The 26,909-nt window shown below is 42.4% G+C and overlaps 1 protein-coding gene across 8 annotated transcripts in view; it reads left to right on the forward strand.

Annotated features, from left to right (window-relative positions):
• LOC121551970 (RNA-binding motif, single-stranded-interacting protein 1) overlaps positions 1-26,909 on the forward strand; it is a 52,652-nt gene that overhangs the window by 9,373 nt on the left and 16,370 nt on the right. For 3 of the 8 annotated variants that reach the window (XM_041864698.2, XM_041864656.2, XM_041864671.2), the window contains exons 2-4: positions 9,171-9,349; positions 22,441-22,499; positions 24,987-25,084. In XM_041864698.2, coding sequence (XP_041720632.1) covers positions 9,171-9,349; positions 22,441-22,499; positions 24,987-25,084 — 336 coding nt within the window. Of the gene's footprint in view, positions 1-1,406; positions 1,835-7,630; positions 7,847-9,170; positions 9,350-22,440; positions 22,500-24,986; positions 25,085-26,909 lie in introns of those variants that run through there. The other 5 variants (XM_041864710.2, XM_041864682.2, XM_041864692.2 and 2 more) reach the window with 5 other exon arrangements.

The following is a 26,909-nucleotide window of genomic DNA, read 5'->3' on the forward strand; positions in this document are numbered from 1 at the left end:
ATGACCAATAGATTTAGTTAAAGACAGAAAATGCAGCTTGGAGAAAGGAGGATGTATTCTGTAAAGGATGACAACAAGCCAGGTGAATGAAAGAGCATGGTGGAACAAGAAATAGGTCAAAAAGGTGACCACAAAGGCAACGACCACTGAAGGTCAGCATGAATTCACATTCTGACTTCACCACCACTGTTGGTTTTTCCAATCAGAGACTGAGACTGGCGGGTGAATGTGTTTTGATTCATAGCCTAGTGCAGCCTCTGAGTGTATGTTTTGCTATAATAAAAACCTGGGTCACCCTATCACTTACAATTTCGGATCTCTGCTGAAGAGTGGCTCGATCTTTACTGTTGCATGCAGTCTCTTTGCACATGTACTCCCCATCCATAGCATCCCTAGACTTTGTAAAAAATTACTAGATTAGAACTGTTCAAATTTTAACATTTTCAATTGGTTATATATATTTTCAATTTCATTTTCCCATGTGTATTTTTATATGTGTTTGCTCTTTTTGTCTGCTTTTATCAATCTGAATAATATTTATTTCAAGGAGTTAATTTGTGTTATTATTGTGTTATAAATGTCCTATGGCTTTAACCCTCAATTGCCTTTTTGTTTCAGTGTTGTTTATCTTCATAACAATTAAATCATTTTAGTTGAATGTACTATGGTGTGGCCTGCGCTGCGAACATTCAATTTCATTAAAATGTAAATTGTAATAACATATGGGTCCTGTTCGGTCAAAAATATCGTCCTGTTCCTTTAACTATCTAATGTTCGTACAGTGTGGTCCTTGCTATCCGGGATCCTCGGGACGTCCCTACCCAATTGAAGTTGAAGTTTAAAAATGTTAAGGTAAGGGTTAAGGTTAGGGTTAGGTTATGGTTATGGTAAAGGTTGGGAATTACTTTCAGGTTAGAGTTAGAGTTTAAGGTAGGGACGTCCCATTGAACTCGGGTAGCGAACCTTGTAGGAATGTTTGGTGTACATTCCAGACTAGAGGAAGAGTAGTGAAAGGGGAAAGAAACATTGTAACAATGTCTCTTGTATAGACCTATTATTCAATTATACCATCTATTGGCCAGCTATTGGCATTTACATCTTCCATAGGCTGTATTGTAGTATATTATATTCTTGAAAATTGCAGAAGAAATATGATATAGGGTTGTTTTCATGTTATCCAGTTAAGTCATCATCCCTATACCGGATAGAAGAATGGTTTATTCCACCCTGGCAGGGTCTTTTTTGCGGATTTCCACTAGTTACCACAGCCACAAAGTATGGCTATATCGTAAAAAAAAAGAAAACATGAAATCAAAAATGCACTATTTGGTTTTAATTTAAGGTTAGGCATAATGTTAGCAGTGTGGTTAAGGTTAGGTTTAAAATAACATTTTAAAAAGAGAAATTGTAGAAACAGGCGGGGTTTATGACTTTATGGCTGTGGTAACTAATGAGGAGCGTTCTGCGGGGGGACTCAATACAAATCAATGAACTCAAGACACGGGGTTGGATACTCGAAGTTCGGACTAATTCGCGCATACGTTGACATCGCTGTATTTTATGGTAGTATATGATACTATATGTCAAATACAGTATACTATATAGGCCTACAGTAGCCTATAGTAGGCCTAGTAGTCTTTGCTTTAGTATAGTAAACAGACGATTTTTTACAAACACATCTATGTAGCTAGTCAAATTTACAACTTCACCTAAACAGCCATTGGATACAAGTAGTTCGACATAAATTAGTTAACAATCTATCTTGGGTCTTTGGAAACCGATTATGATTTTTGCGAATTCTTGCAACCCATTGAGGACTCCGTATCGTAAGCAGGTAAATAGCCTATTTGATTATTCAAAATGTATGAATAGGCATTCATCCTCATCATCAAGCTGACTCATTGAAGTCGCAAAACAGGTATTTTTTGATCAACCTATGGTGACAAATAGGCTAATCCCAGAGAGAATTGAGGAACAGAAAGTTTAGTTTTAATTTGTCAACAGAATTTCACTAGGCATTTTAAAAGTATTTATATTCATATAGTATTAGTGGGTTACTCTGAAACTGCTGTATTGTCGTTGTATTCTTTCGGTAAACTAGTAGGCTATTGCTACTTTTTTAATTCAATGATTTTGTAAGAATATCCATGGTTGGTCCTGATGTCAGTGTATTTAGCCCTTTAACAGTGCATTCAATCTAGCTACTCATCAACCTTTTCTTTGACCTGGATTTTAATCAACAATTCATTTAGTTTATGGTTTATATATTATAGTTTATGCTATCAAATTCAATTAATTTTATATGTCGTGATAGAGAAGTGAAGGCATTCTCAAGAGACTCTGAAATCCCCCTTTACCTTTAAACTTTGGAGATTCAGGAGCTTGTCCTCACTACTGTGTGTTCCAATGTAGAACTAGTTCAGTAGAAGTGCCTTACCAATGTTGATATTTGGCACTTTATATTTACATTTTAGCCAATTAGCAGACACTCTTATCCAGAGGGACTTACAGGAGCAATTGGGGTTAAGTGCCTTGCTCAAGGGCACATTGACAGATTTTTCACCTAGTCGGCTCGGGGATTTGAACCAGCGACCTTTCTGTTACTGGCACAAGACTCTTAACCGCTAGGCTGTAAAGATTCTATAGAAACCATCCTATATCCCATATTTTTCAAAACCTATAACAATGTAATAAACCACCCAGATAACATTGAGGTCATGGAGAATGTATTGGAATGACCTTGTGATAATTTAATGATAGCATGGAAAATATGATGTGCCTCTGTAGTTTGCTGTTTCACATGAAAAATGTATGCAAAGTGAAAAAAATAACATTTTTGACATAATGAAACTGTTGATGGTGTTGAAGACTTATTAATATTCAGGATTATTCAAGACTGATGTCATAATAAGAGGCTAGTTTTAGCTGAGGGCTTGGATAGTGCTGTGAGGGCGAGGCCTGTGTTACTGGAAGCCCAGTGTATTTCCAGCTCGGATATGACGGGCTGTGCTGGTCTGGAGCACGCTGATAAGACACTGGGCTCTCCCCATCACACTCCCTCATGGTGCTCAATAGGCACGCAGATGAATGAAAACAAACAGGCTTTCAGTCCTGCAGAAAAGGGAGTTTCTCTCCTTGAGTGTGTGGATTTAGCGCGGGACTGAAAACCAAGGGCACTGCTGGCATTCTCCTCAAAGATTGTCTTTCTTCACATATAGCTTGAGCTGGTGGCACACTTCCTAGTTGGGAGCCTGATGATGATATCAGATGATTATTTTATGAGCTACAGTTTAACATACATTAAATGTTCTCTCTCTCTTCACTATTACATGGAACAGAATGAAAGTAATGTATAGAAAGTTAAAACAAACCCTTGAATACATTGGATTGCTATAAATTACTACATGATAATTATGTGTTAGACATTTTCATAAAGCACAAATATCCAACAACATCATCTTTGACTATTATGAGAAACATCAACATGGCTCTCAACCTACACCCAATGCTCTCAATGTTAAAGCTTTTCAGTACCACATGCCCTCTCTACCAGATGCATCTGTTATGAGTTCAAAAGGTGGCTGTGATTGAAGGACCTTCACAGTTTACAGAAAACACATGAAAGAGTTGACTGTTTTGTAAAGCGAAGTGACCTGTCTGGACGTGACACTCTTTGACAGAAAGCCTGGAGATTACATGTGATCCTTCCTCTTGCATGCTTCCTGAATACATGGTATGTTTGGGACATGTTTCAAAAATCCATACAATAATTCTCAATCAGGTTCTACTGTCAGTGTCAATTATGAGAACGGATGTCAGCTTTGACCTTTTATCTCCTTTTTCTCATGTCTTTTAGGCTAGGACTGTCTATTTAGTTATGATGCCAACTCAATAGGAGATTGCTCAATGTCACCTTCGTGTCCAGACTTTCAATGTCATCTTTTTTTAATGCATTAGTATTGTAACATTGTTGTCCACAAAATGAGACGTGTTGCTGAATGAATAATCACATGGATGCAACAATATCCTAAGTGTTAGAATTTGTGATATCCATTGGTAGTGAAATGCTGTGAACGGAAAAATGTGATGTGAAATGGAAATTGCTGTTCCTTATAGATCCCACCATGAGATTTATGCCTGAAACCCAAACATCCAGAGAGTGCAGGATAAACATGGATTACTGGAGTGTTGGGTTTCACCATGAGAGAGCCACAGTGGGGGAAAAAAGTATTTAGTCAGCCACCAATTGTGCAAGTTCTCCCACTTAAAAAGATGAGAGAGGCCTGTAATTTTCATCATAGGTACACGTCAACTATGACAGACAAAATGAGAAAAAAAATTCCAGAAGATCACATTGTAGGATTTTTAATGAATTTATTTGCAAATTATGGTGGAAAATATGTATTTGGTCAATAACAAAAGTTTCTCAATACTTTGTTATATACCCTTTGTTGACAATGACACAGGTCAAACGTTTTCTGTAAGTCTTCACAAGGTTTTCACACACTGTTGCTGGTATTTTGGCCCATTCCTCCATGCAGATCTCCTCTAGAGCAGTGATGTTTTGGGGCTGTCGCTGGGCAACACGGACTTTCAACTCCCTCCAAAGATTTTCTATGGGGTTGAGATCTGGAGACTGGCTAGGCCACTCCAGGACCTTGAAATGCTTCTTACGAAGCCACTCCTTCGTTGCCCGGGCAGTGTGTTTGGGATCATTGTCATGCTGAAAGACCCAGCCACGTTTCATCTTCAATGCCCTTGCTGATGGAAGGAGGTTTTCACTCAAAATCTCACGATACATGGCCCCATTCATTCTTTCCTTTACACGGATCAGTCGTCCTGGTCCCTTTGCAGAAAAACAGCCCCAAAGCATGATGTTTCCACCCCCATGCTTCACAGTAGGTATGGTGTTCTTTGGATGCAACTCAGCATTCTTTGTCCTCCAAACACGACGAGTTGAGTTTTTACCAAAAAGTTATATTTTGGTTTCATCTGACCATATGATATTCTCCCAATCCTCTTCTGGATCATCCAAATGCACTCTAGCAAACTTCAGACGGGCCTGGACATGTACTGGCTTAAGCAGGGGGACATGTCTGGCACTGCAGGATTTGAGTCCCTGGCGGCGTAGTGTGTTACTGATGGTAGGCTTTGTTACTTTGGTCCCAGCTCTCTGCAGGTCATTCACTAGGTCCCCCCGTGTGGTTCTGGGATTTTTCCTCACCGTTCTTGTGATCATTTTGACCCACGGGGTGAGATCTTGCGTGGAGCCCCCAGATCGAGGGAGATTATCAGTGGTCTTGTATGTCTTCCATTTCCTAATAATTGCTCCCACAGTTGATTTCTTCAAACCAAGCTGCTTACCTATTGCAGATTCAGTCTTCCCAGCCTGGTGCACGTCTACAATTTTGTTTCTGGTGTCCTTTGACAGCTCTTTGGTCTTGGCCATAGTGGAGTTTGGAGTGTGACTGTTTGAGGTTGTGGACAGGTGTCTTTATACTGATAACAAGTTCAAACAGGTGCCATTAATACAGGTAACGAGTGGAGGACAGAGGAGCCTCTTAAAGAAGAAGTTACAGGTCTGTGAGAGCCAGAAATCTTGCTTGTTTGTAGGTGACCAAGTACTTATTTTCCACCATAATTTGCAAATAAATTCATTAAAAATCCTACAATGTGATTTTCTGGATTTTTTTTCTCAATTTGTCTGTCATAGTTGACGTGTACCTATTATGAAAATTACAGGCCTCTCTCATCTTTTTAAGTGGGAGAACTTGCACAATTGGTGGCTGACTAAATACTTTTTTTCCCCACTGTATATTTCCACCTTATACGTCTTATATATTTTCCCTGCACATTGCAAATATGGTACTGGAACTGACCCTGTATATATACTGAACAAAAATATAAGCAACATGCAACAATTTCAACGATTTTACTGAGTTACAGTTCATATAAGGAAATCAGTCAATTGAAATAAATTCATTAGGCCCTAATCTATGGATTTCACATGACTGGGCAGGGGTGCAGCCATGGGTTGGCCTGGGAGGGCATAGGCCCACCCACTTGTGAGCCAGGTACACCCACTGGGGATCCAGGCCCAGCTAATCAGAATGAGTTTTTCCCCACAAAGGGCTTTATTACAGACAGAAATACTCCTCAGTTTCATCAGCTGTCCGGGTGGCTGGTCTCAGACGATCCCGTAGGTGAAGAAGCCGGATCTGGAGGTCCTGGGCTGGTGTGGTTACACTGGCACTCTGTTCACAACATTGACATCAGCAAACCACTCGCCCACACAAAGCCATACACGTGGTCTGTGGTTGTGAGTCCGGTTGGACGTACTGCCAAATTCTCTGAAACGACATTGGAGGCAGCTTATGGTAGAGAAATTAACATTAAATTAACATTAAATTATCTGGCAACAGTTCTGGTGGACATTCATTCCTGCATTCAGCATGCCAATTGCACACTCCCTCAACATTTAAGACATCTGTGGCATTGTGCTGTGTGACAAAAATGCATGTTTTAGAGTGGCCTTTTATTGTCCCCAGCACAAGGTGCACCTGTGTAATGATCATGCTGTTTAATCAGCTTCTTGATATGCCACACCTGTCAGGTGGATGGATTATCTTGGCAAAGGAGAAACGCTCACTAACAGGGATGTAAACAAATTTGTGCACACATTTTGAGAGAAATACGCTTTTTGTGCGAATGGAACATTTCTGGGATCATAAAAGATGGGACCAACACTTTACATGTTGCGTTTACATTTTTGTTCATTAAGATAGATTGTATCTTGTCTCGAAACCCCTAGCCAATATATTATGACCTCAAGCATGCACTGCATGGTGATTAATGTCTTAATCTGTCCTCCCACCATATAGAGGGAAAATACCAGGGAAATCTCAAGAGATCCTTCAAACGCCAACAGTCCCGTTAGAGTTAATTTCTTTAGGACAGTCCTGAGAGATAACTGTAGCATCATAGCAGAAGCCTTTGTGAAAAGGTAGTCATTTCATTTGAGGAGTTACGTTCAAACCATACATAAAAATTCTGTGGCAAAGAGCTGTTTGTGTCAGGAAGGAAAATAATGAATGAAATCCTTGTTGTCTTGAAAACAGCAGGTCAAGTTGGTTTCCGTGGTGAAGGCATGTGAACCGGAGAAGAAGAAGATGTCTTGCTTGGGCTGAGTCCAGCGTGACGATTGCTCAATTCTGTCACCACGTATTGCTTGGGATTCCATCAGCTTCCTCTCTTGTGATTCCTCAGAGGGGGAGGGGTGAAAATCAGTGTCAGACACACAGAGCAGTCTTAGAAAGAGGGCGAGCTTTTCAGATCAAAACATCTGTGGCCCTACAAACAGGAAGCATGCTATAATGGCATTTTGCTCAATCACACAAGGGCTCTCCTCTGAGATGTGGAGGTACTCTTGACATTGACATACCCTAGCTCAACACTACCAATTTAAAATAGACTACTAAAATCATTCCAATCCAGATTAAACGGCAAATGAAGTTTAGCAGTATTAGTGGATTGACTTTAGGACCATGTGGACGCCTGGGAGCAGGCAGGAAGGCTGTTTGTATGGCTGCCTAGCTTTATGGAGAGCAGAGATCTGTATATAATGACGAGATGCTCATGTCTCCGCCCTAACAATGGGAGTCGTTGTCCCAAAGGCGGGAAGACAGGCAACAAGTTTAGGTCCAAAATAAGCCCATAGAAACACATTGGGCTTATTTTCGACAGATTTTGGCGAGTGAAACCTCACGGATCGCCTCTTCCTTTCTGTGGAGAGTGCATTGACGCAGCTGCAGGGAACAGCAGGACTTTTTCTCAACACATTGCAGAGGTAAAGATGGCTGTAGTAGATGGCTTTGGCTAGGTAACTGCTGTTTTACTTGACTTGGCAGCTAATCCTTGTATGGCATGTGTTTGTAGAATGTTAAGTCCCCTATTGACTGAGGTGAATGAAGCTACAGCAACACGGTGATAATGGCTGGAGTCAATGCTGTTCTCCAAATTGCATTTTTTGTGTAGAAATGCAGTAAATGAGCTTACCCATACCCTAGGTTTAGCTGAAATGAAGCCCCTGAATGAGACCAAGCATCTTGGAAATATATCTGAAATTCAATGCTGGAAGAACTGGTCGACACATTTTCTGTGCACGTTACAGAACTTCTCTTCTCTTTCCAATCGATTGAAGAGGGTATATTTTTTTGTATTCTGCAAGTTGCAGAAATTGGGTGGCATATCGTTGTTCCAAACACACTGATCCTCAGTGTTCAAAAGTACTGGTCTTGAGGTTGAGTTACATTCTCCACCATGCCTCTCTAACTGAAACCTAATGCAATTAAGTCTGCATGTGAGTGTAGGGGTAGCAGTGGAATGGGAAGGAAGGCTATGCTGGAATATAGTTGTTGACATGCCTGGTTGGGAGTCAGTCAGTCACCAGGGGATTGGTGGGAAGGGCTCTCTAATTCACGCACAACCTTCCAGTGTCACATCAATATCGGCGCAGATCTGCAGGCCCCTTAGGACCCAGTTTGTGCTGACTTCTGACTTCTGAAGGAGATATGTATCAATGCTCTGTTCAATATTAATCTTCACACTGGGCACCCATTCGACAGTGCCAAATGATGGAGTATCAGGACAGTTCATTTGTAGCATGCACCAATATGGAAGATTTAGCTTGGCCACAGCAATATGCTTGTGGTGAAGACAGATGGTTTTTTGGTCCAGCGCACTAAAATACTGTTATGGCTACAGCAGAAATCAGATCAAGAATCTCTCTGAGTAACTCATGAAGGAGACAAGATTCATAGACAAAGCTGCATTGAGGGTTGGAATAAAATCCAAGTACGTTTTCTTAACCCACTAATGAAATGCAAACGTGTATTGTTTCATGATTACTCCCTGGCAATCACTAGCTCTGATATACATCAATCAATATTGAACAGATATATTTATTTGCGCAATTAAATGTCCACATGACCGTGCATCCATGTGGCAAGGCAATGTAGTCTGTTTCATTCAGAGTAGTCTATTTCTCTGTGTCTGTCTCTCTCTCTTTCTCCCTCTTGTTTAGCAGCAGGGAACACCAGTATGTTTGCACTTCGCACCGACATGTCGTTTTGTCTTGGACTGACACCATTCTGTGTGTTTCCCTTCGGCAGCCACCTGTTGCCCTCTCCTCACACCCCATGGCTCCGCCCAGCCCCAGCACCAACAACAGCACCAACAACAGCAGTAGCTCCAGCACTGCAGGCTGGGAGCAGCTCAGTAAAACCAACCTGTACATCCGAGGCCTTCCCCCAGCCACCACCGACCATGATCTGGTCAAGCTCTGCCAGCCGTGAGTACACTTCCTTCCTCTTATGATTATAACTATTGATTGGTTATTGACTTGTTGGCTGTGGTCACCACCACCATGACTGTGGTAGAGAGTTCAAAGCAACAGTTACTTATTTGACTTGAGTTGGTAATAATAACAGCCTGTTCAATGGAATTCCGAAGTCTTCATAATATGTTATTGTTTGTCAGATCTCTGCAAGCATTATTAATTTTAATCTAATTCATACTCAGAAACTTATATTGAGAATCTACTGTAAATGCATCCACATTGGGATATGTTTGGTTGCATGGTCTCCCTGTGACGTCACATTGCTAGATGAAGAATATGATCTCAGTTACCAGTGGACCATCTCGCTGTGCATTCAATAGATACCAATAAGGTTAGATGAGGCACTGGTAATTAAGCCTATATTCCCTGCCATGTTTTAAGTAGAACCATGGCTAGCTGGGACAGGTCAGATCACTTGACCAGAGAGAGAGAGAGCGAGAGAGGGAGAGCTGTGAGTGAGGGGGAGGGGAAAGAGATATTTGAGAAGGTGATGGCCAACACTGCAGGGGGAGAGCTGACAGGGGCATTACATCTGAATTTAAAATGAAAAATGATATTGGAAGACTACAAGGGCAAAACCAGAGAGCTTTAGCAGCTGATAGTATCTGAAGCGATACAGTGGGTAGTTCATATAGTTAATGCAGGGGATAAAGGGGTGATCTTGGCCTGCTCTCATCCACAGCCCCATTGTTATTGTATACCTCACGTCTGTGGAAAAAGGCCACCGAGGTGACTTTGAAATCTAATTTTCTTTTCCCGGACCCACCACTTTACCCTCCCCCCACCTCCACAATGCGATGTTGACTTTGCGGCACATTCAACCCCTCGATCTCCTGAACGGCTGGCATAGATCCTCTATCCTGCGTTTAGAAAGAGAGATACAGAGCGATAGCTGCTGTTTAGCTACCTACAACACCATTACATAGCATTGTCTGGAACACACATCTTTGTTAACTTTTCATTAAAAAAACGACTAAATGGGGAAGAAGAGGGGAATTCATTGAATGATGAAAGCAAACAGGTAAAAAACTGCACAGGTCAGTTTTTTTGGAGCCGCACCCGCCCGCGCCGACCACATCAATTCCAAGCCCCACCCGATACCCAACGTCAGGACAGATTTTTCTCCGCAACCCGACCCACCCACATAGAGTTGTTCTGAGAGCCGATCCGTGACCCGACAAATAATATACATTAATTTCACTGGCTATTCCCCTTCTTCAATTAAGAATGATATCCTCTTATTTTCACAATGCGAAGCGGCACATTGACAATTCAAATCGCTTTGAAGAAGAGCCTTCTAATTAGCCTTCTTACCTAATGAAAGCCTCGAACCAACATAACAAAACAAGACCTTTACGTCCAATATTGTTTAGATAATCAAATCGTTTAATTGAAACTCAAACAAACAATTCCCAGAATCTAATAGGCTATAGGCTGCAGAAATAGCATACATTTATTTAGTAGGCTAAAGTCTACTCAAACCTTTACCAACTTTATATGGCCTGTGTATGGTCTAAATGAACTAAAGCCTGAATTAACATAATAATTAACTGATAATTAACTGAATTACCTTAAACAAATACCAGCTTGCACTTTTTGCAGGCTGTGTATCCATCAACCTGGTTGTTGACCTCCTTGTCCACAATGAATCCAAAATCCTTCCAAATCCAAATCTGGGATTTCACTCACGCACCTGTTTCCACGATGGTGTATTCCACCACTATAACATTACTTTTTATTTCTCCAGTTAAGCTACGTTAGCCATTTTTGCGTGAACTAGGCTAGCCAGGGAAAGTAAACTTGGCAATGTAGTCATGCGTGGGGGGAGGGAATATTAGCTCTGTACATGAACAAATTAGGAATGTTTCAGCACCACACAAATAATGGACAGTTCACTGTTCCACTGCGTGCATGGCTGGCTGGTAACCTAGGCCTATAGGCTAGCCTACTATGTCTGCCTCACGGCTCACAGAATAGAATTTCCAACACAATGCAACACAACAAGCTCCTGGGTAAAAAAAAGTAATATATTATCTTGATTTAAAACCGTGTTCTGAACTGTGAGCTGTTTGAAATGAAGTTTTCTTTCTACCCGCCGGCTGTTTCATTTTTTCGGGTCACCCGCAGGGAACTGTGTGTATTCCACCCGATGCAGGTCTTTATTGTATGCACAGTGAAAGGCAGTTAGATTCATACTGATAACATCATGTACATAAGATAGTCATATCCTGACCATCTCTTGCACTGTTGATGGTTTTTCAGAGAGCAGCCGCTGGCTGTTGCCATTTAAGATTTGGGATTAGAGCTCAGTTTAGAGATTCAGGGTCAAGGGTTCATGCTCTTTTACCTTGTGTTGTATTTAGCTTAATCCTTCTCCTGACTGAAATGTTCTTAGCGTATAAACTCACTCTAATCAACATTATATCAATGCTGCTTTTCATTGAATAGTAGCCTAAATACTGGCAACAGTTCAGCCACGCTCTCCCAAAATAAATTCTTAAGAAAGTTATATGAAGAACGTTGTGTTCAACAACCAATCAGCAACCCCGCTTGAAATGGGGAATGCATGTTAATGTTGAGATTGCAGAGGCCAGTCTGTTTGGCATTACCATGAATGGACACAAACAGAAGTTGGCTAACACACAGACTGGACCACGAGGCTACTCAGTCAGTAGGTCAGGGGTAATGCAAGCTAGCTAGTTGTTAGACAGTCTAAAGAGGTTGGAATAGATCCCTGTGTTTTTCTGACGGTTCCCATCATCTTCCTCTCTCTCTCATAATTGTGTGTGTATGACCTGAGCTGATCCACCACCCAATCCCAAAATATCCCGAAATAAAATCCCAATTAAACCTCTGCTTAAAACGTTGAGGCAACGGTTGAGGAATCAAGAAGCACAGGGTATAATCAGTTCTTGTTGGTAGCAAGACGAGGCTGTTCCTTCAGGCCATAACTCAATCCTGCTATTTTCAGAGCAGACAGAACAGTATCCCTTAGTGGTGTCCCCAGGAATCAATAAGCATGCAGCGAATAGTAACCGGAGGCCTGTTAACCACTGTAATGGGATAAAGGCAGGAGATGAAAGGCAGGTGGAATGGGAGTGCATTGTTCTCCTAGCTGCTGCTGCCTCTTTCTCAGAGAGGACATTCTACCTGATTCAAGCAGCTCTCTCTGTCTGACAGCACCAAGCAACACTGTGATAGATGGTTAGTGAAAGCTAATGGAACAGGGGGGAGTCTAATGGATAAGGTTGTCTTAAAAAACACATTTTCCTGGAAGCTGTGTTTTACAGTGCCTTCAGAAAGCATTCATACCCCTTGACAATTTCCACATTTTGTTGTGTTACAGCCTGAATTCAAAATGGATTAAATAGATTTTTTTATATTACGCATCTACACAGAATACCCCATAATGTCAGTGAAAACATGTTTTAGAAAATGAAATACAGAAATATCTAATTTACATAAGTATTCACACCCCTGAGTCAATACTTGTGGTCCTCTGTAGCTCAGCTGGTAGAGTACGGCGCTTGTAACGCCAGGTTAGTGGGTTCGATCCCCGGGACCACCCATACACAAAAATGTATGCACGCATGACTGTAAGTCGCTTTGGATAAAAGCGTCTGCTAAATGGCATATTATTATTATTTAATACTTTGTAGAAGCACCTTTGGAAGTGATTACAGCGGTGAGTCTTTCTGGGTAAGTCTCTTAAGAGGTTTCCACATCTGGATTGTGCAACATTTGCCCATTATTCTTTTCAAAATTCTTTAAGCTCTGTCAAATTGGTTATTGATCATTGCTAGACAACCATTTTCAGGTCTTGCCATATACAGTATTTTCAAGTAGATTTAAGTCAAAACTGTAACTATGTAACGATCCCTGCAGTCTGAGTCGGTTTCTGTCTGGGTACTAGTTTTTCTGCTCGGGATCTCCAGTTTCCCGAGGGTTCTGGAACGCTCCCTGCCTGGTTGCCGGGCAACGTTGCTAGGCGGGAGCTCTCTTGATTTCCGCACCTGCATCCCATCAGCAATCTGCACACCTGGTCCTGATCATCACCCTTCTTAGGCTCTGTCCTAACATCCATTCCCTGCCGGATCGCTAGCCATGAACAGTATGTTTATCAGTGGATCAGCCTTAGAGCATGTAGCGTTAGTTTTGTTGTTTTGCACCTTGTTTGCTTGTGTTGTACTTACCTCCGTTTTGTTCCATCTGCAGTCACTCATCCGGAACCTTCACCCAACCTCTGCCTGATGGTCGGCGGCTGCCGAGCCATTACTGGACCTACCACTGCACCCTCAACAACCCATCCACGCCACCCGCTCTGTTCCCTGGATTATTCAGCCTCACTCGTGGATCTATTAAATAAACACTCACCTTTGTTTCAACCTACCTTGTCCTGGTCTGCTTCTGGGTTCTGGCTTAGTAAACCGTGACAAACTAGGCCAACTCAGGAATTGGAAAACCTCCCAGGTCTTTGTGGTTGAATCTGTGTTTGAAATGCACCGCTCGACTGAGGGACCTTACAGATAATTGTATGTGTGGGGTACAGAGACGAGGTAGTCATTCCACAATCATGTTAAACACTTAATGTACACAGAGTGAGTCCATGCAACTTATTATGTGACTGAACTTATTTAGGCTTGCCATAACAAAGGGGTTGAATACTTATTGACTCAAGACATTTCAGCTTTTCATTTGTAATTCATTTGTAAACATTTTGAAAAACATAATTCCACATTGACATTATGGGGTATTGTGTGTAGGCCAGTGACAAAAACATCTACATTTAATCCATTTTAAATTCAGGCTATAACAACAAAATGTGGAAAAAGTCTAGGGATATTAATACTTTCTGAGCTCACTGTAACGCACGCACACACACACACACACATGCATGCACACACAGCTTCAGCAGTTGTCTTACCCTTAACAACTGTGCTGGTTTCATATACTTTCGATGCTAATCCGTTGGTTTTATGCGGAGAGTTAAACTGTGTCCTCTCAGTCACCCCAAAGTGGGCCAGATCAGGAAGCCTTTTTTAACCTCTTGCTGTCAAGTTTTCGATTTTTGCGTCCCTTGATCGTGAGCTGCTCTAGGGGGAGGGGCTTGCCGTTGACGCTGTATTGATTCCTGTAATTGATTAATTTGAAGTCAATTAGTGGAAACCCTTCATCCTCGGGGCTCTTTACCCAGTAGAGCCCAGGGTAAGGTCACAACGGCCCGCAGAGACTAACAAAGCACTAGTGCTGAGTGATTAGAGCTTTTTGAGGTCGGTTTGGTTTCAGTTAGATTATTTAAAAAATAATTACGGTTTCCGATTTCGATTATTATTTTAACATTAAATGCATTATGCATTATGTGGGTTGAATGCTGCAACAACACAGAATAAAACAATGAATACAAGTCCCATAATGGTAGTGACTGTGTGATGGGTGATTTGAAGGAGTCAGGCGCAGGAGGGTAAATCACAGAATAACAGGATTTATTCCGGAATACAGAGTTACGCAGTAAAGCGTCAAAACAGTCCAGTGCGCAAAACAGGTGCACTGGAACCAACAACGCTCACTGAGAAAATAACCTGGCAATACAAAATACAAGGACCTCAACCGAGCTTCACTCTCCTCACAATAAACAATCACACACAAAGACAAGGGGGCAGAGGGAACACTTATACAGGTACTGATGAGGGGATATGAACCAGGTGTGTGTAATAAACAAGACAAAATAAATGGAATGATGAGATGAGGAGCGACAGTGGCTAGAAGGCCGGTGACGACGAACGCCGAAGCCTGCCCGAACCAGGAGAGGAGGCAGCTTCGGAGGAAGTCGTGACAGACTGCCCATTACTGCTTATCACTTATTAACCATCATTTAGTCACATTACTTTAATAAGATATTTCAGTTGTTGTGTATATTACATTGGTTTTATTTGATGACTTTATTATTTCATTCAAAGTCATCATCTCATCTCTATAGAGCTGTCTGACAAAATCACTATTTTAGTAGTTCTTTAAAGTAAATAAGGCATACTTTTATGATTGCAGAATACCAACTATCAATCACTTAGATCATATATTTTCTGGTAGAGGTACCTGAGAGAGCATGATGCTCATGAATTTGCACTTCCCATGTAATGTACTGTAAGTGTTAACGATGAGTCGAAATCCACAACTAAGCCTAATGATTGTTGTCTGACAGATTCATTTATTTAATTTTGTGTGTTTCACATAGCCAGCCACGCTGGTTGTGGCGCGTAGTTGGATATTTACTGTGCGTTGATTGACAACTGAACAGCTAATTTTGACTAGTTTATAAAAGGTGTGGAACTGACTGAATAAAGTTGATCTCCTATATCCCTCTGCCATTCATAAATCATCCAACGATTAATGAATGATATAGACTGACCAGGGTGAATCCATGTGAAAGCTATGATCCCTTATTGATGTCACTTGTTAAATCCACTTCAATCAGTGTAGATGAAGGGGAGGAGACAGGTTAAATAAATATTTTTAAGGCTTGAGACAATTGAGACATGGATTATTTATGTGTGCCATTCAGTGGGTGAATGGGCAAGACAAAATATTTAAGTGCCTTTGAACGGGGTATGGTAGTAGGTGCCAGGCGCACTGGTTTGCGTGTGTCAAAAACTGCAATGCTGCTGGGTTTTTCACGCTCAACAGTTTCCCGTGTGTATCAAGAATGGTCCACCACCCAAAGGACATCCAGCTAACTTGACACAACTGTGGGAACCATTGGAGTCAACATGGGCCAGCATCCCTGTGGAACGCTTTCGACACCTTGCAGTAGCGGTGCGTGGGTAGAATGTGTTGTGATAATTGCGTTGTTTGCTCTATATCCTGTTAGTTCATATGCCTTGCGACCGTGGCAGAATAAATTCTACCACACCTTTGTTTCATCACAAAACCGGAGAGCAACATCTGTCCGGTGAAGTCCACACAGCATATTGCATGTAACAAACAGATACATGACCTACAGCATGGTCAAGGAAGTTAATGTTTCAGACATTTTTGGACCACTAAACAACGATTGATTTAGAACTGTTACCGCAAGTCGCAAAGAACACAGCAGCTGCCTCCACTCATCGACGGGGCTGTAGTGGAACAGGTTGAGAGCTTCAAGTTCCTTGGTATCCACATCACCAACGAACTATCATGGTCCAAACACACCAAGACAGTCGTGAAGAGCGCACGACAAAGCCTATTCCCCCTCAGGAGACTGAAAAGATTTGGCATGGGTCCTTAGATCCTCAAAAAGTTATACAGCTGCACCATCGAGAGCATCCTGATTGCATCATTGCCTGGTATGGCAACTGCTCGGCCTCCGACCGCAAGGCACTACAGAGGGTAGTGCGTACAGCCCAGTACATCACTGGGGCCAAGCTTCCTGCCATCCAGGATCTCTATACCAGGCGGTGTCAGAAGAAGGCCCTAAAATGGTCAAAGACTCCAGCCACCCTAGTCATAGATTGTTCTTTCTGCTACCGCACGGCAAGCGGTACCAGAGCGCCAAGTCTAGGTCCAAAAGGCTTCTTAACAGCTTCTACCCCCAAGCCATAAGACTCCTGAACAGCTAATCATGGCTACCCGGACTATTTGCACTGCCCCCCCACCCCACCCCCCACCCCATCTTTTTACGCTGCTGCTACTCTGTTAATTATTTATGCATAGTCACTTTAACTCTACCCACATGTTCATATTACTTCAACTACCTAAACTAGCCGGTGCCCCCGCACATTGACTCTGCATCGATACCCCCCTGTATATATAGCCTCCCTACTGTTATTTTATTTTACTTCAGCTCTTTTTTTCTCAACACTTTTTTGTTGTTGTTTTATTTTACTTTTTTATTAAAAATAAATGCACTGTTGGTTAAGGGCTGTAAGTAAGCATTTCACTGTAATGTCTGCACCTGTTGTATTCGGTGCATGTGGCCAATACAATTTTATTTGATTTTACTATTCCAGCACCATTTCAACTTCAACATTTCAACATCATCAAATCACCTATGCTTAGTCTAGTACAGTGACAACTAAAAGATACCAAAAACAATTTAGTTTAGCAAAATATGATGTGGCTGTCCATGTGTCTGATTTCTGTGTGTGTGTGCGTGTACTCGTTCGTGCAAGTAGAAAAACATGTTGACTCCCCCTTCTTGTAGAGAAATGCCAATGCCTCTTCTCTGTCATGTTGATGAAACGGTCTATCACTCTGTCATACAGTACATGCTTTTATGTTCTGTTGTCTTAGTCTACCTGGCTAAAATGCTTGCTCGCTAGCATAACTTCCTTTCATGGGCAACGTTAGCTAGTTAATATTAGCCTTTTACATCTAGCTACATACAGTGAGGGAAAAAAATATTTGATCCCCTACTGATTTTGTACGTTTGCCCACTGACAAAGAAATTATCAGTCTATAATTGTAATGGTAGGTTTATTTGAACAGTGAGAGACAGAATAACAACAACAAAAATCCAGAAAAACGCATGTCAAAAATGTTATAAATTGATTTGCATTTTAATGAGGGAAATAAGTATTTAATCCCTCTGCAAAACATGACTTAGTACTTGGTGGCAAAACCCTTGTTGGCAATCACAGAGGTCAGACGTTTCTTGTAGTTGGCCACCAGGTTTGCACACATCTCAGGAGGGATTTTGTCCCACTCCTCTTTGCAGATCTTCTCCAAGTCATTAAGGTTTCGAGGCTGACATTTGGCAACTCAAACCTTCAGCTCGCTCCACAGATTTTCTAGGCTAGGCCACTAGTGGCTAGGCCACTCCAGCACCTTGATGTGCTTCTTCTTGAGCCACTCCTTTGTTGCCTTGGCCGTGTGTTTTGGGTCATTGTCATGCTGGAATAACCATCCACGACCCATTGTCAATGCCCTGGCTGAGGGAAGGAGGTTCTCACCCAAAATTTGACGGTACATGGCCCCGTCCATCGTCCCTTTGATGCGGTGAAGTTGTCCTGTCCCCTTAGCAGAAAAACACCCCCAAAGCATAATGTTTCCACCTCCATGTTTGACGGTGGGGATGGTGTTCTTGGGGTCATAGGCAGCATTCCTCCTCCTCAAAACACGGTGAGTTGAGTTGATGCCAAAGAGCTCGATTTTGGTCTCATCTGACCACAACACTTTCACCCAGTTCTCCTCTGAATCATTCAGATGTTCATTGGCAAACTTCAGACGGGCATGTATATGTGCTTTCTTGAGCAGGGGGACCTTGCGGGCTCTGCAGGATTTCAGTCCTTCACGGCGTAGTGTGTTACCAATTGTTTTCTTGGTGACTATGGTCCCAGCTGCCTTGAGATCATTGACAAGATCCTCCCGTGTAGATTCCTCACCGTTCTCATAATCATTGCAACTCCACGAGGTGAGATCTTGCATGGAGCCCCAGGCCGAGGGAGATTGACAGTTATTTTGTGTTTCTTCCATTTGCGAATAATCGCACCAACTGTTGTCACCTTCTCACCAAGCTGCTTGGCGATGGTCTTGTAGCCCATTCCAGCCTTGTGTAGGTCTACAATCTTGTCCCTGAGATCCTTGGAGAGCTCTTTGGTCTTGGCCATGGTGGAGAGTTTGGAATCTGATTGATTGATTGCTTCTGTGGACAGGTGTCTTTTATACAGGTAACAAACTGAGATTAGGAGCACTCCCTTTAAGAGTGTGCTCCTAATCTCAGATCGTTACCTGTATAAAAGACACCTGGGAGCCAGAAATCTTTCTGATTGAGAGGGGGTCAAATATTTATTTCCCTCATTAAAATGGAAATCAATTTATAACATTTTTGACATGCGTTTTTCTGGATTTTTTTGTTGTTATTCTGTCTCTCACTGTTCAAATAAACCTACCATTAAAATTATAGACTGATCATTTCTTTGTCAGTGGGCAAACGTACCAAATCAGCAGGGGATCAAATACTTTTTTCCCTCACTGTATTGAACTTCCATCCTCTCAGGCCAGGGGCACAATGTATGAATTAATGGTGGGATCAGAATCGCCGTTATAATCATTGGCCAATACAGAGAGTTAAGTAAAACCACAAATCCCTATCTCCATCCATGGCTAATTTAGGAAAGGGACAATTTTAGCTATCTAGCTAGCCACTGGAGGACAACAACACAACGAGATGCAACAATTCAAGTTGTTTCTGTCAATGTTGTACAGTATGCTGTTGATGCGATTTGATAGGAGTGACGCCAAATCCAATCTGGCTTCCATTGACACCTTTTTATGGTGTGCCAGGACCATTCCTAGTGGAGCTCACTCAGTTTAGCTCAACGTTGATTGGCTATTATTTTATACTTTTTTAAATCAAGGGAGGCCAAATGCTTGCTGGCTTCCCTTGCATTCAATGCTACAGGTGGCAACAATGTCGTACTCTTTTGGACCAGACAGCAGAGGGGCGCTGTTTCGCTCCCTCAGATGCTTTCTCTGGTGAGATACATTCAGCCTCTTGCGAATTGAAGGAACATTATGAAACACAGAGAGACGAAATATCAGTTATTCTATGTTTTTTTCTTTTTCTTGGTAGATGTTTTGGGGAAGCCTGGATTCCTTTGGCATCTAGGAATACACGCCACTCACACCTTGTATAGTCCATGCCCTGACTAATTGAGGCTGTTCTGAGGGCAAGGGGGTGCAAGGCAATAGTAGGAAGGTGTTCTTAATGTTTTGTACACTCAATGTATGACCAGTGTATGTCCAAAGGATTTCCTAGGTTTCCCTTTCCTAGGATGTCGGAGCTTGCCAAACAGTTAAAGTGAGTGACTCTCATCTTGTCTGTCAGTGTAGCCTACCAAATCGCATCGGTGAGAGAGCCGTTCGTTTGGCTCCCTAATTTGCGTAAGCCACTGGTAGGCCAAGGCTTTTTGGCGATTATCTGCAGATAAATTATTATAAACATTCAATGAAGATGGTGAATCATCACTGCAGGAACAATAGGTAGTGGAGAGCCTCATTCTGGTCCAAATATGATCATTAGGGCTCTCATGGAATCTAGGCATTAAAACGGAATTGAACAATATTCACAAATGTATTGACCTTTGTAGGGAATCAACTAAATGTATTGAAAAGTAATTAATTAGCCCAAGTTTATCATAAGACATGAACAGAATGCATTAGTGATTTGTATTTCCTGCAACTTTCTGAAGAGGCAAATAGAATGCCCGTCTGTGTGCGGTGTGCGCGTCTACCACATTGTGTAGCCGATAGCGATGTTGCTAATGAAAACTCTTCTGGGAGATGGAAATGCTTTCCCAAAAACCTTCGCAAATAAATGTTAACTACAAAGTAGAATATGCTTACCTGGCACAATAATATGATGATTATTTTCATCAATCGAGTGGGTATTTATTTAGCAAACTTTAGCATCACATGTGCGCTACAAAAACACCACTAAACAGCCTCTTGCTAGGTGCACACTTGAATTAAAGGATAATTACACCAAAAAATCTATTTTTCCCAGACCTCAAAAGTGGTCTCCTGATGTGGTTTAAGCATTGTGGACTTAGAAACATCCCATTTTGTTGTTTTTCTATTAACAAAGTGAATGAAAACCGGAAGAATATGGGGCAAACGGAAACCTGGAAAAACAAAACCTTTAATTTATTTTTCAAGATAATGTGGGCCATTTGCCACAAACATCATTGTGGCAATTCAGAGGTGTTGGGTTAAATGCGGAAGACACATTTCAGTTGAATGCGTTCAGTTGTATAACTGACTAGGTATCCCCCTTTCCTTTCCCTTTCATATATTGCAGTAAAACTGTAAATAATCTCAAGAAAAGACAGGTTAAATGTTAAAAAAAGGTTTAATCTTCTTTTACTTAGAAAATAGTCCTGAACATATACAGTAGGCTTAGACCTAGACAATATCCGAAACGACTAACAATACACTGAATTAATACATTTTCAGTCATTTAAATTGTAAAGTCCTGTCTTGCTACACAATACCACAACAAGTATTACATAATTTTGCTGTGTATTTCAGATGGAATAAAGGCATTAGAATGTACCAGAGGCCACCAAAATAGAGCTCCTTTCTCGGCAGGGGACGCCTGGCTGGCTACCTTTTCTATTTGGCTGGCTACTCTATGTACTTGTGGAAAACACTGCTATAGGTGACCTTTCCCTTTGTGACAAACATAAAACCATGCCACACAACCAGATCTGTCACAATCTGTTCTATCTACGACTTGGGGTCGAGATGGAGGACTCATTTTCATAAACCCACCACCTGCCCACCTCCCAGCTCAGGTCAAAGTTCACATTTCCTCCTCCATCTAGAGAGCCAATCCCCTCATCAATCATTTGTCTGCTGCGCTAATTACTACCAGGGAGGTTCATTTACTACTACGGCCTGATGTCTGTGTGTTCTTATTTGTTGCATTCATCATTGTACAAAGAGAAAGTCGTCATATATGTAATTGTTGTGTTCTTTGCACTGATTTTCTATTCATTCTGAATAGAGTGCGCTAGCTTACCGCTGAAAAGAAATGCAGTGAAGCCGGTGTTTAGGGGTCACCGCAAAGTTCATTTGTTAGAGCTGGCAGCAGCAGCAACACAGTGCACCAAATAACTGTTAAAGCACAGGATGTAGCTGTGGAATGCCACTCGGTCCCCCCCTGTCCCTACGTTGTCAAGAAGTCATAAATCCACAGTGTGCTATGCACATTTTATACAAGTTTTTCACTGAAGAGTTACATGAAATGTTTTTAGATTTTCTGTATGTTTACTGAAGAAGCTTCTCAGTATTTTTAACTTGTTTGAAATCCTTTTGTATATGGAGGATAGTTAATCCTGCATAATATTGTTGTATGGTAAAAATCAAGGCAACCTTTGCTCTAGTGCCGCTGAGATTCTTAAATCCACATGGAAACTACTTCCTGTTTCTCGTGCTTTTTTGGTGATGTCATAAATGATTGTGCAAGCCAGGCCTCACTCTTTGTGTCTTTTATAACAGGCTACCTCTGTCTGTTACATAACACAACACAACTAATAATACCTCTCTTTCTCTTCCTCTCGTAGGTATGGCAAAATTGTATCAACAAAGGCGATCCTGGATAAGACGACAAACAAATGTAAAGGTGTGTATGGCTTCCTCTGTTTTTACTTTCAACAAGTCGTGACATAGTGGAGACATTCTGGAAACAGATCTAGACTTTTCACAAAATATGCACACAAATCAAGAAGTCATGCTCATATAACAACCCCCAGGCTTAAAGCAATAAAAACTCATCACATGCATCATTGAGAGGATACTGGATGTATGTATCACAATGACTAATTGTAAGCCAGGATAGCAGTGCAAAGGCTTTGGAGCTTCCAGTCTGTGATATGATGACACAGAGGACTTTTACCATAATCCTCCTAATGCTATTATACTAAAGACAATGGCCATGCTAAGGAATGAATGAAGAGCCTTGCTTAAGGCCCTCTTGACTCATGCAGTGGGTTTGGCAGCCCAGTACTGTCACAGTGCACTGGCTCGGCCTTGTTGAAGTCATTCAGTCATTCAACAGCTATGTGGCTCAGAGGGGCTGGGCTACTCAGGAAACAGACAGGCAGACAAACAGGCAGACAGTCAGACAGGCAGACATACAGAGTCAGGCAGGCAGGCAGAAAAACAGGCAGACAGACAGACAGACAGACAGACAGGCAGGCAGGCAGGCAGGCAGGCAGAAAAACAGGCAGACAAACAGGCAGACAGGCAGACAGGCAGACAGATAGGCAAAAGGCTGCCACCACTTTGTGTTATTTTAGTCCTGGCCCTTTACTGATGGTCTGTCTGTTACCATGCATCGCGCTATGGGCGGATCCCCACACGAAGTGACAGCTCGTGCCCCTCCCTCTGGAGCGTGACACAAAGTCTTGGCTCCAGCTGCAGCCCTTGGCCCAACACCCTGTCCTGACTACTGAGGAGCACACTGACACGCAGCCCAGTCCAGCCAGCATGCACCTGAGAAGAAAAGAGCTTGGTCACTGTCCTGCTGGGGATTACTATACGCTAACTAATCACAGGTGGCGACTGAGAAACATCCTGTCATCTTGCATGCTGATTTTTACTTGGACTCGCAGCTTGCTTGAAGATACCTAAAAAACTCCCAAATCCCAACTTAAATGGCAAATGTTCATTTTCCTTTCATCTTCATGTCCTTAATAAAAACAAATATCTGAATGTTTCAGAGAATACTTTGTTTGTGCTGTTTATCACCAAGATCAAACTAGAATCTGTAAATAGATTCCACAGTGAGCAGCAGAGAGGTTGCTGTGTGCCTGTGAGATTGTTTGATGGTTAAATATAGCAACACAGAGTAGAGAGCAGGGAGGAACTGGACTGCAGATCTGACTCTAGCCTGGCCTGGCCTGGCCTGCATGTAGCCCCAGGGGACAATGAGCTGACCTGAGCCCTGGGCGTCATCACTGCAATCTGCAGCCTCAGCACTGTGCTCTGCTCCCCCGGCCTACTACACTACCTCACCACCAGTCACTGACTGACCACCATTATGGGCCACAGATACAGTAGATGGGGGTCAACCACACCACACAACATGGTGGCCTCTGGCATGGCCTCACTGTGGTGGGTGTCAAACACATCCTGTCACTTACTGCCTGCTGTAGATGTCAAGGTAGACCTGAGATTTAGTTTGCCTCCCAAATGGCACCCTATTCCCTATATTCCCATAGTGCTCTGGTACAAAGTAGTGCATTATGTAGGGAATAGGATGCCATTTGGGAGGCAGTCTAAGTCAAGATTTCACCACGGCTACACATTTGTATGCCCGTTATTGTTATACTGTTAAAGACGTCCTCCAGCGATTTGAGAACTTTTACTGTTGAAAAGCGATATCCCAAGTATAAATACAGTAAAGTACACACACATTTTTTTTTTATAGCAAAATAGTTTCCTTTTTTTACAACTGCAAACTTCAAGGAGTAGGAGTTCTTATGGGAATATGTGATGTCATCGGCCTCCCCCTTGCTTGAGGAGCAATAGAGAACAAAAGAGAAAAGCTATACTACTAACAAAAGAGAAATGTTATACTACGTCACATATGTGCAGATATGTGCACCCCGTCATTGCTCTCGCTCTTTCTCTCTCTCTCTCTCTCTGCTGTGCCCACCCTGCAACCTCATTGGATAACGCTGGGCAGGCCTCTTGCTAGCTGTCACTCAAATGGCAAAGGCCTGAACCTCACTGGCTGGAAATCGAATTGCTAGGGGGCTGGCCCACATGGTCCAAGCTTGCAGTACTCAAAATGGTGCGCATAGCTTCCAGAAAACGGTCACTTTCAAACTAGGGATTTCGTGGCTAATTGAGGTAAGACAGTAAATCTGCTCATAGATTATGCATGTATGAACTACACATTGACACATCCAGCCCAAAGAGGTTTAATAAATACTTACTTAGTCGCCAAAGTACTGATCATTCTTTAATGGTGTTAACAACAGAAAATACCTATGAAATAGCTGAATGATGAATTAGGATGGTTGTGCATGGTGGTCTTTCCAGGTAGACTTTGTAACGCATACAGTAGGAAGTGTCTTGACTGGTGTGGTGTTCTGTCCCTCAGGTTATGGCTTTGTGGACTTCGACAGCCCTGCTGCAGCTCAGAAAGCCGTCACTGCCCTGAAGACCAGTGGGGTCCAAGCCCAGATGGCTAAGGTGAGGGTATGCTTCCAGTCTATTTATATTCTCACACACAAACAACTGACAATACACAGCCTTCAATGGATTTAGGTAGTCCATTTATAGGCAGCAAAAACCTGACCCAACCAGCATTACATAGAGGGATAGGAATCTCCTTGCCAGGGGTGCATGTGTACCTCTCGAGTTGGTTTGCAGCCCCCCTGTTACTCTGTTGTCACTGTGCAGTAACATTAGCCCATAGGCAGTATGTGTGTGTGCATGTGTGTTTGTGCATGCGTGCGTGTGTGTGTGTGTGTGCTCTTGCGTTCGTGTGTGTGTGCTTGCATATACACTATATAGTGCATTCGGAAAGTATTCAGACCCCTTCACCTTTTCCACATTTTGTTTTGTTACAGCCTTATTCTAAAATGAATTAAATTGCTTTTTTTCTCATCAATCTACACACAATACCCCATAATGACAAAGCAAAAACTGGTTTTTAGATATCTATATTTTTTAAAAATGAAATAAATAAATAATATTACATTTACATACGTATTCAGACCCTTTACTCAGTACTTTGTTGAAGCACCTTTGGCAGCGATTACAGCCTCGAGTCTTCTTGGGTATGACGCTACAAGCTTGGCACACCTGTATTTGGGGAGTTTCTCCCATTCTTCTCTGCAGATCCTCTCAAGCTCTGTCAGGTTGGATAGGGAGCGTCGCTGCACAGCTATTTTCAGGTCTCTCCAGAGATGTTCGATCGGGTTCAAGTCCGGGCTCTGGTTGGGCCACTCAAGGACATTCAGAGACTTGTCCCAAAGCCACTCCTGCATTGTGTTGGCTGTGTGCTTAGGGTCATTGTCCTGTTGGAATGTGAACCTTCACCACAGTCTGAGGTCCTGAGCGCTCTGGAGCAGGTTTTCATCAAAGATCTCTCTGTACTTTGCTCCGTTCATCTTTCCCTCGATCCTGACTAGTCTCCCAGTCCCTGCCGCTGAAAAACATCCCCACAGCATGATGCTGCCACCACCATGCTTCACCGTAGGGATGGTGCCAGGTTTCCTCCAGACATGACGCTTGGCATTCAGGCCAAATAATTCAATCTTGGTTTCATCAGACCAGAGAATTTTGTTTCTCATGGTCTAAAAATCCTTAAGATGCCTTTTGGCAAACTCCAAGCGGGCTGTCTTGTGCCTATTACTGAGGAGTGGCTTCCGTCTGGCCACTCTACCATAAAGGCCTGATTGGTGGAGTACTGCAGAGATGTTGTCCTTCTGGAAGGTTCTCCCATCTCCACAGAGGAACACCTCCCTGACCAAAGCCCTTCTCCCCCGATTGCTCCGTTTTGCCGGGCGGCCAGCTCTAGGAAGAGTCTTGGTGGTTCCTAACTTCTTCCATTTAAGAATGATGGAGGCCACTGTGTTCTTGGGGACCTTACATTTACATTTACGTCATTTAGCAGACGCTCTTATCCAGAGCGACTTACAAATTGGTGCATTCACCTTATAGCCAGTGGGATAACCACTTTACAATGTTTTTTTTCAATGCTGCAGAAATGTTTTGGTACCCTTCCCCAGATCTGTGCTTTGACACAATCCTGTGTCAGAGCTCTACTGACAATTCCTTCGACCTCATGGCTTGGTTTTTGCTTTGACATGCGCTGTCAACTGTGGGACCTTATATAGACAGGTGTGTGCCTTTCCAAATCATGTCCAATCAATTGAATTTACCACAGGTGGACTCCAATTAAGTTGTAGAAACATCTCAAGGATGGTCAATGGAAACAGTATGCATCTGAGCTCACTACCGAGTTTCAAACTGCCCATGGAAGCAATGTCAGCACAAGAACTGTTCATCCGGAGCT

This window comes from Coregonus clupeaformis, chromosome 4 (assembly GCF_020615455.1).
Source record: "Coregonus clupeaformis isolate EN_2021a chromosome 4, ASM2061545v1, whole genome shotgun sequence".
NCBI lineage: Eukaryota > Metazoa > Chordata > Actinopteri > Salmoniformes > Salmonidae > Coregonus > Coregonus clupeaformis.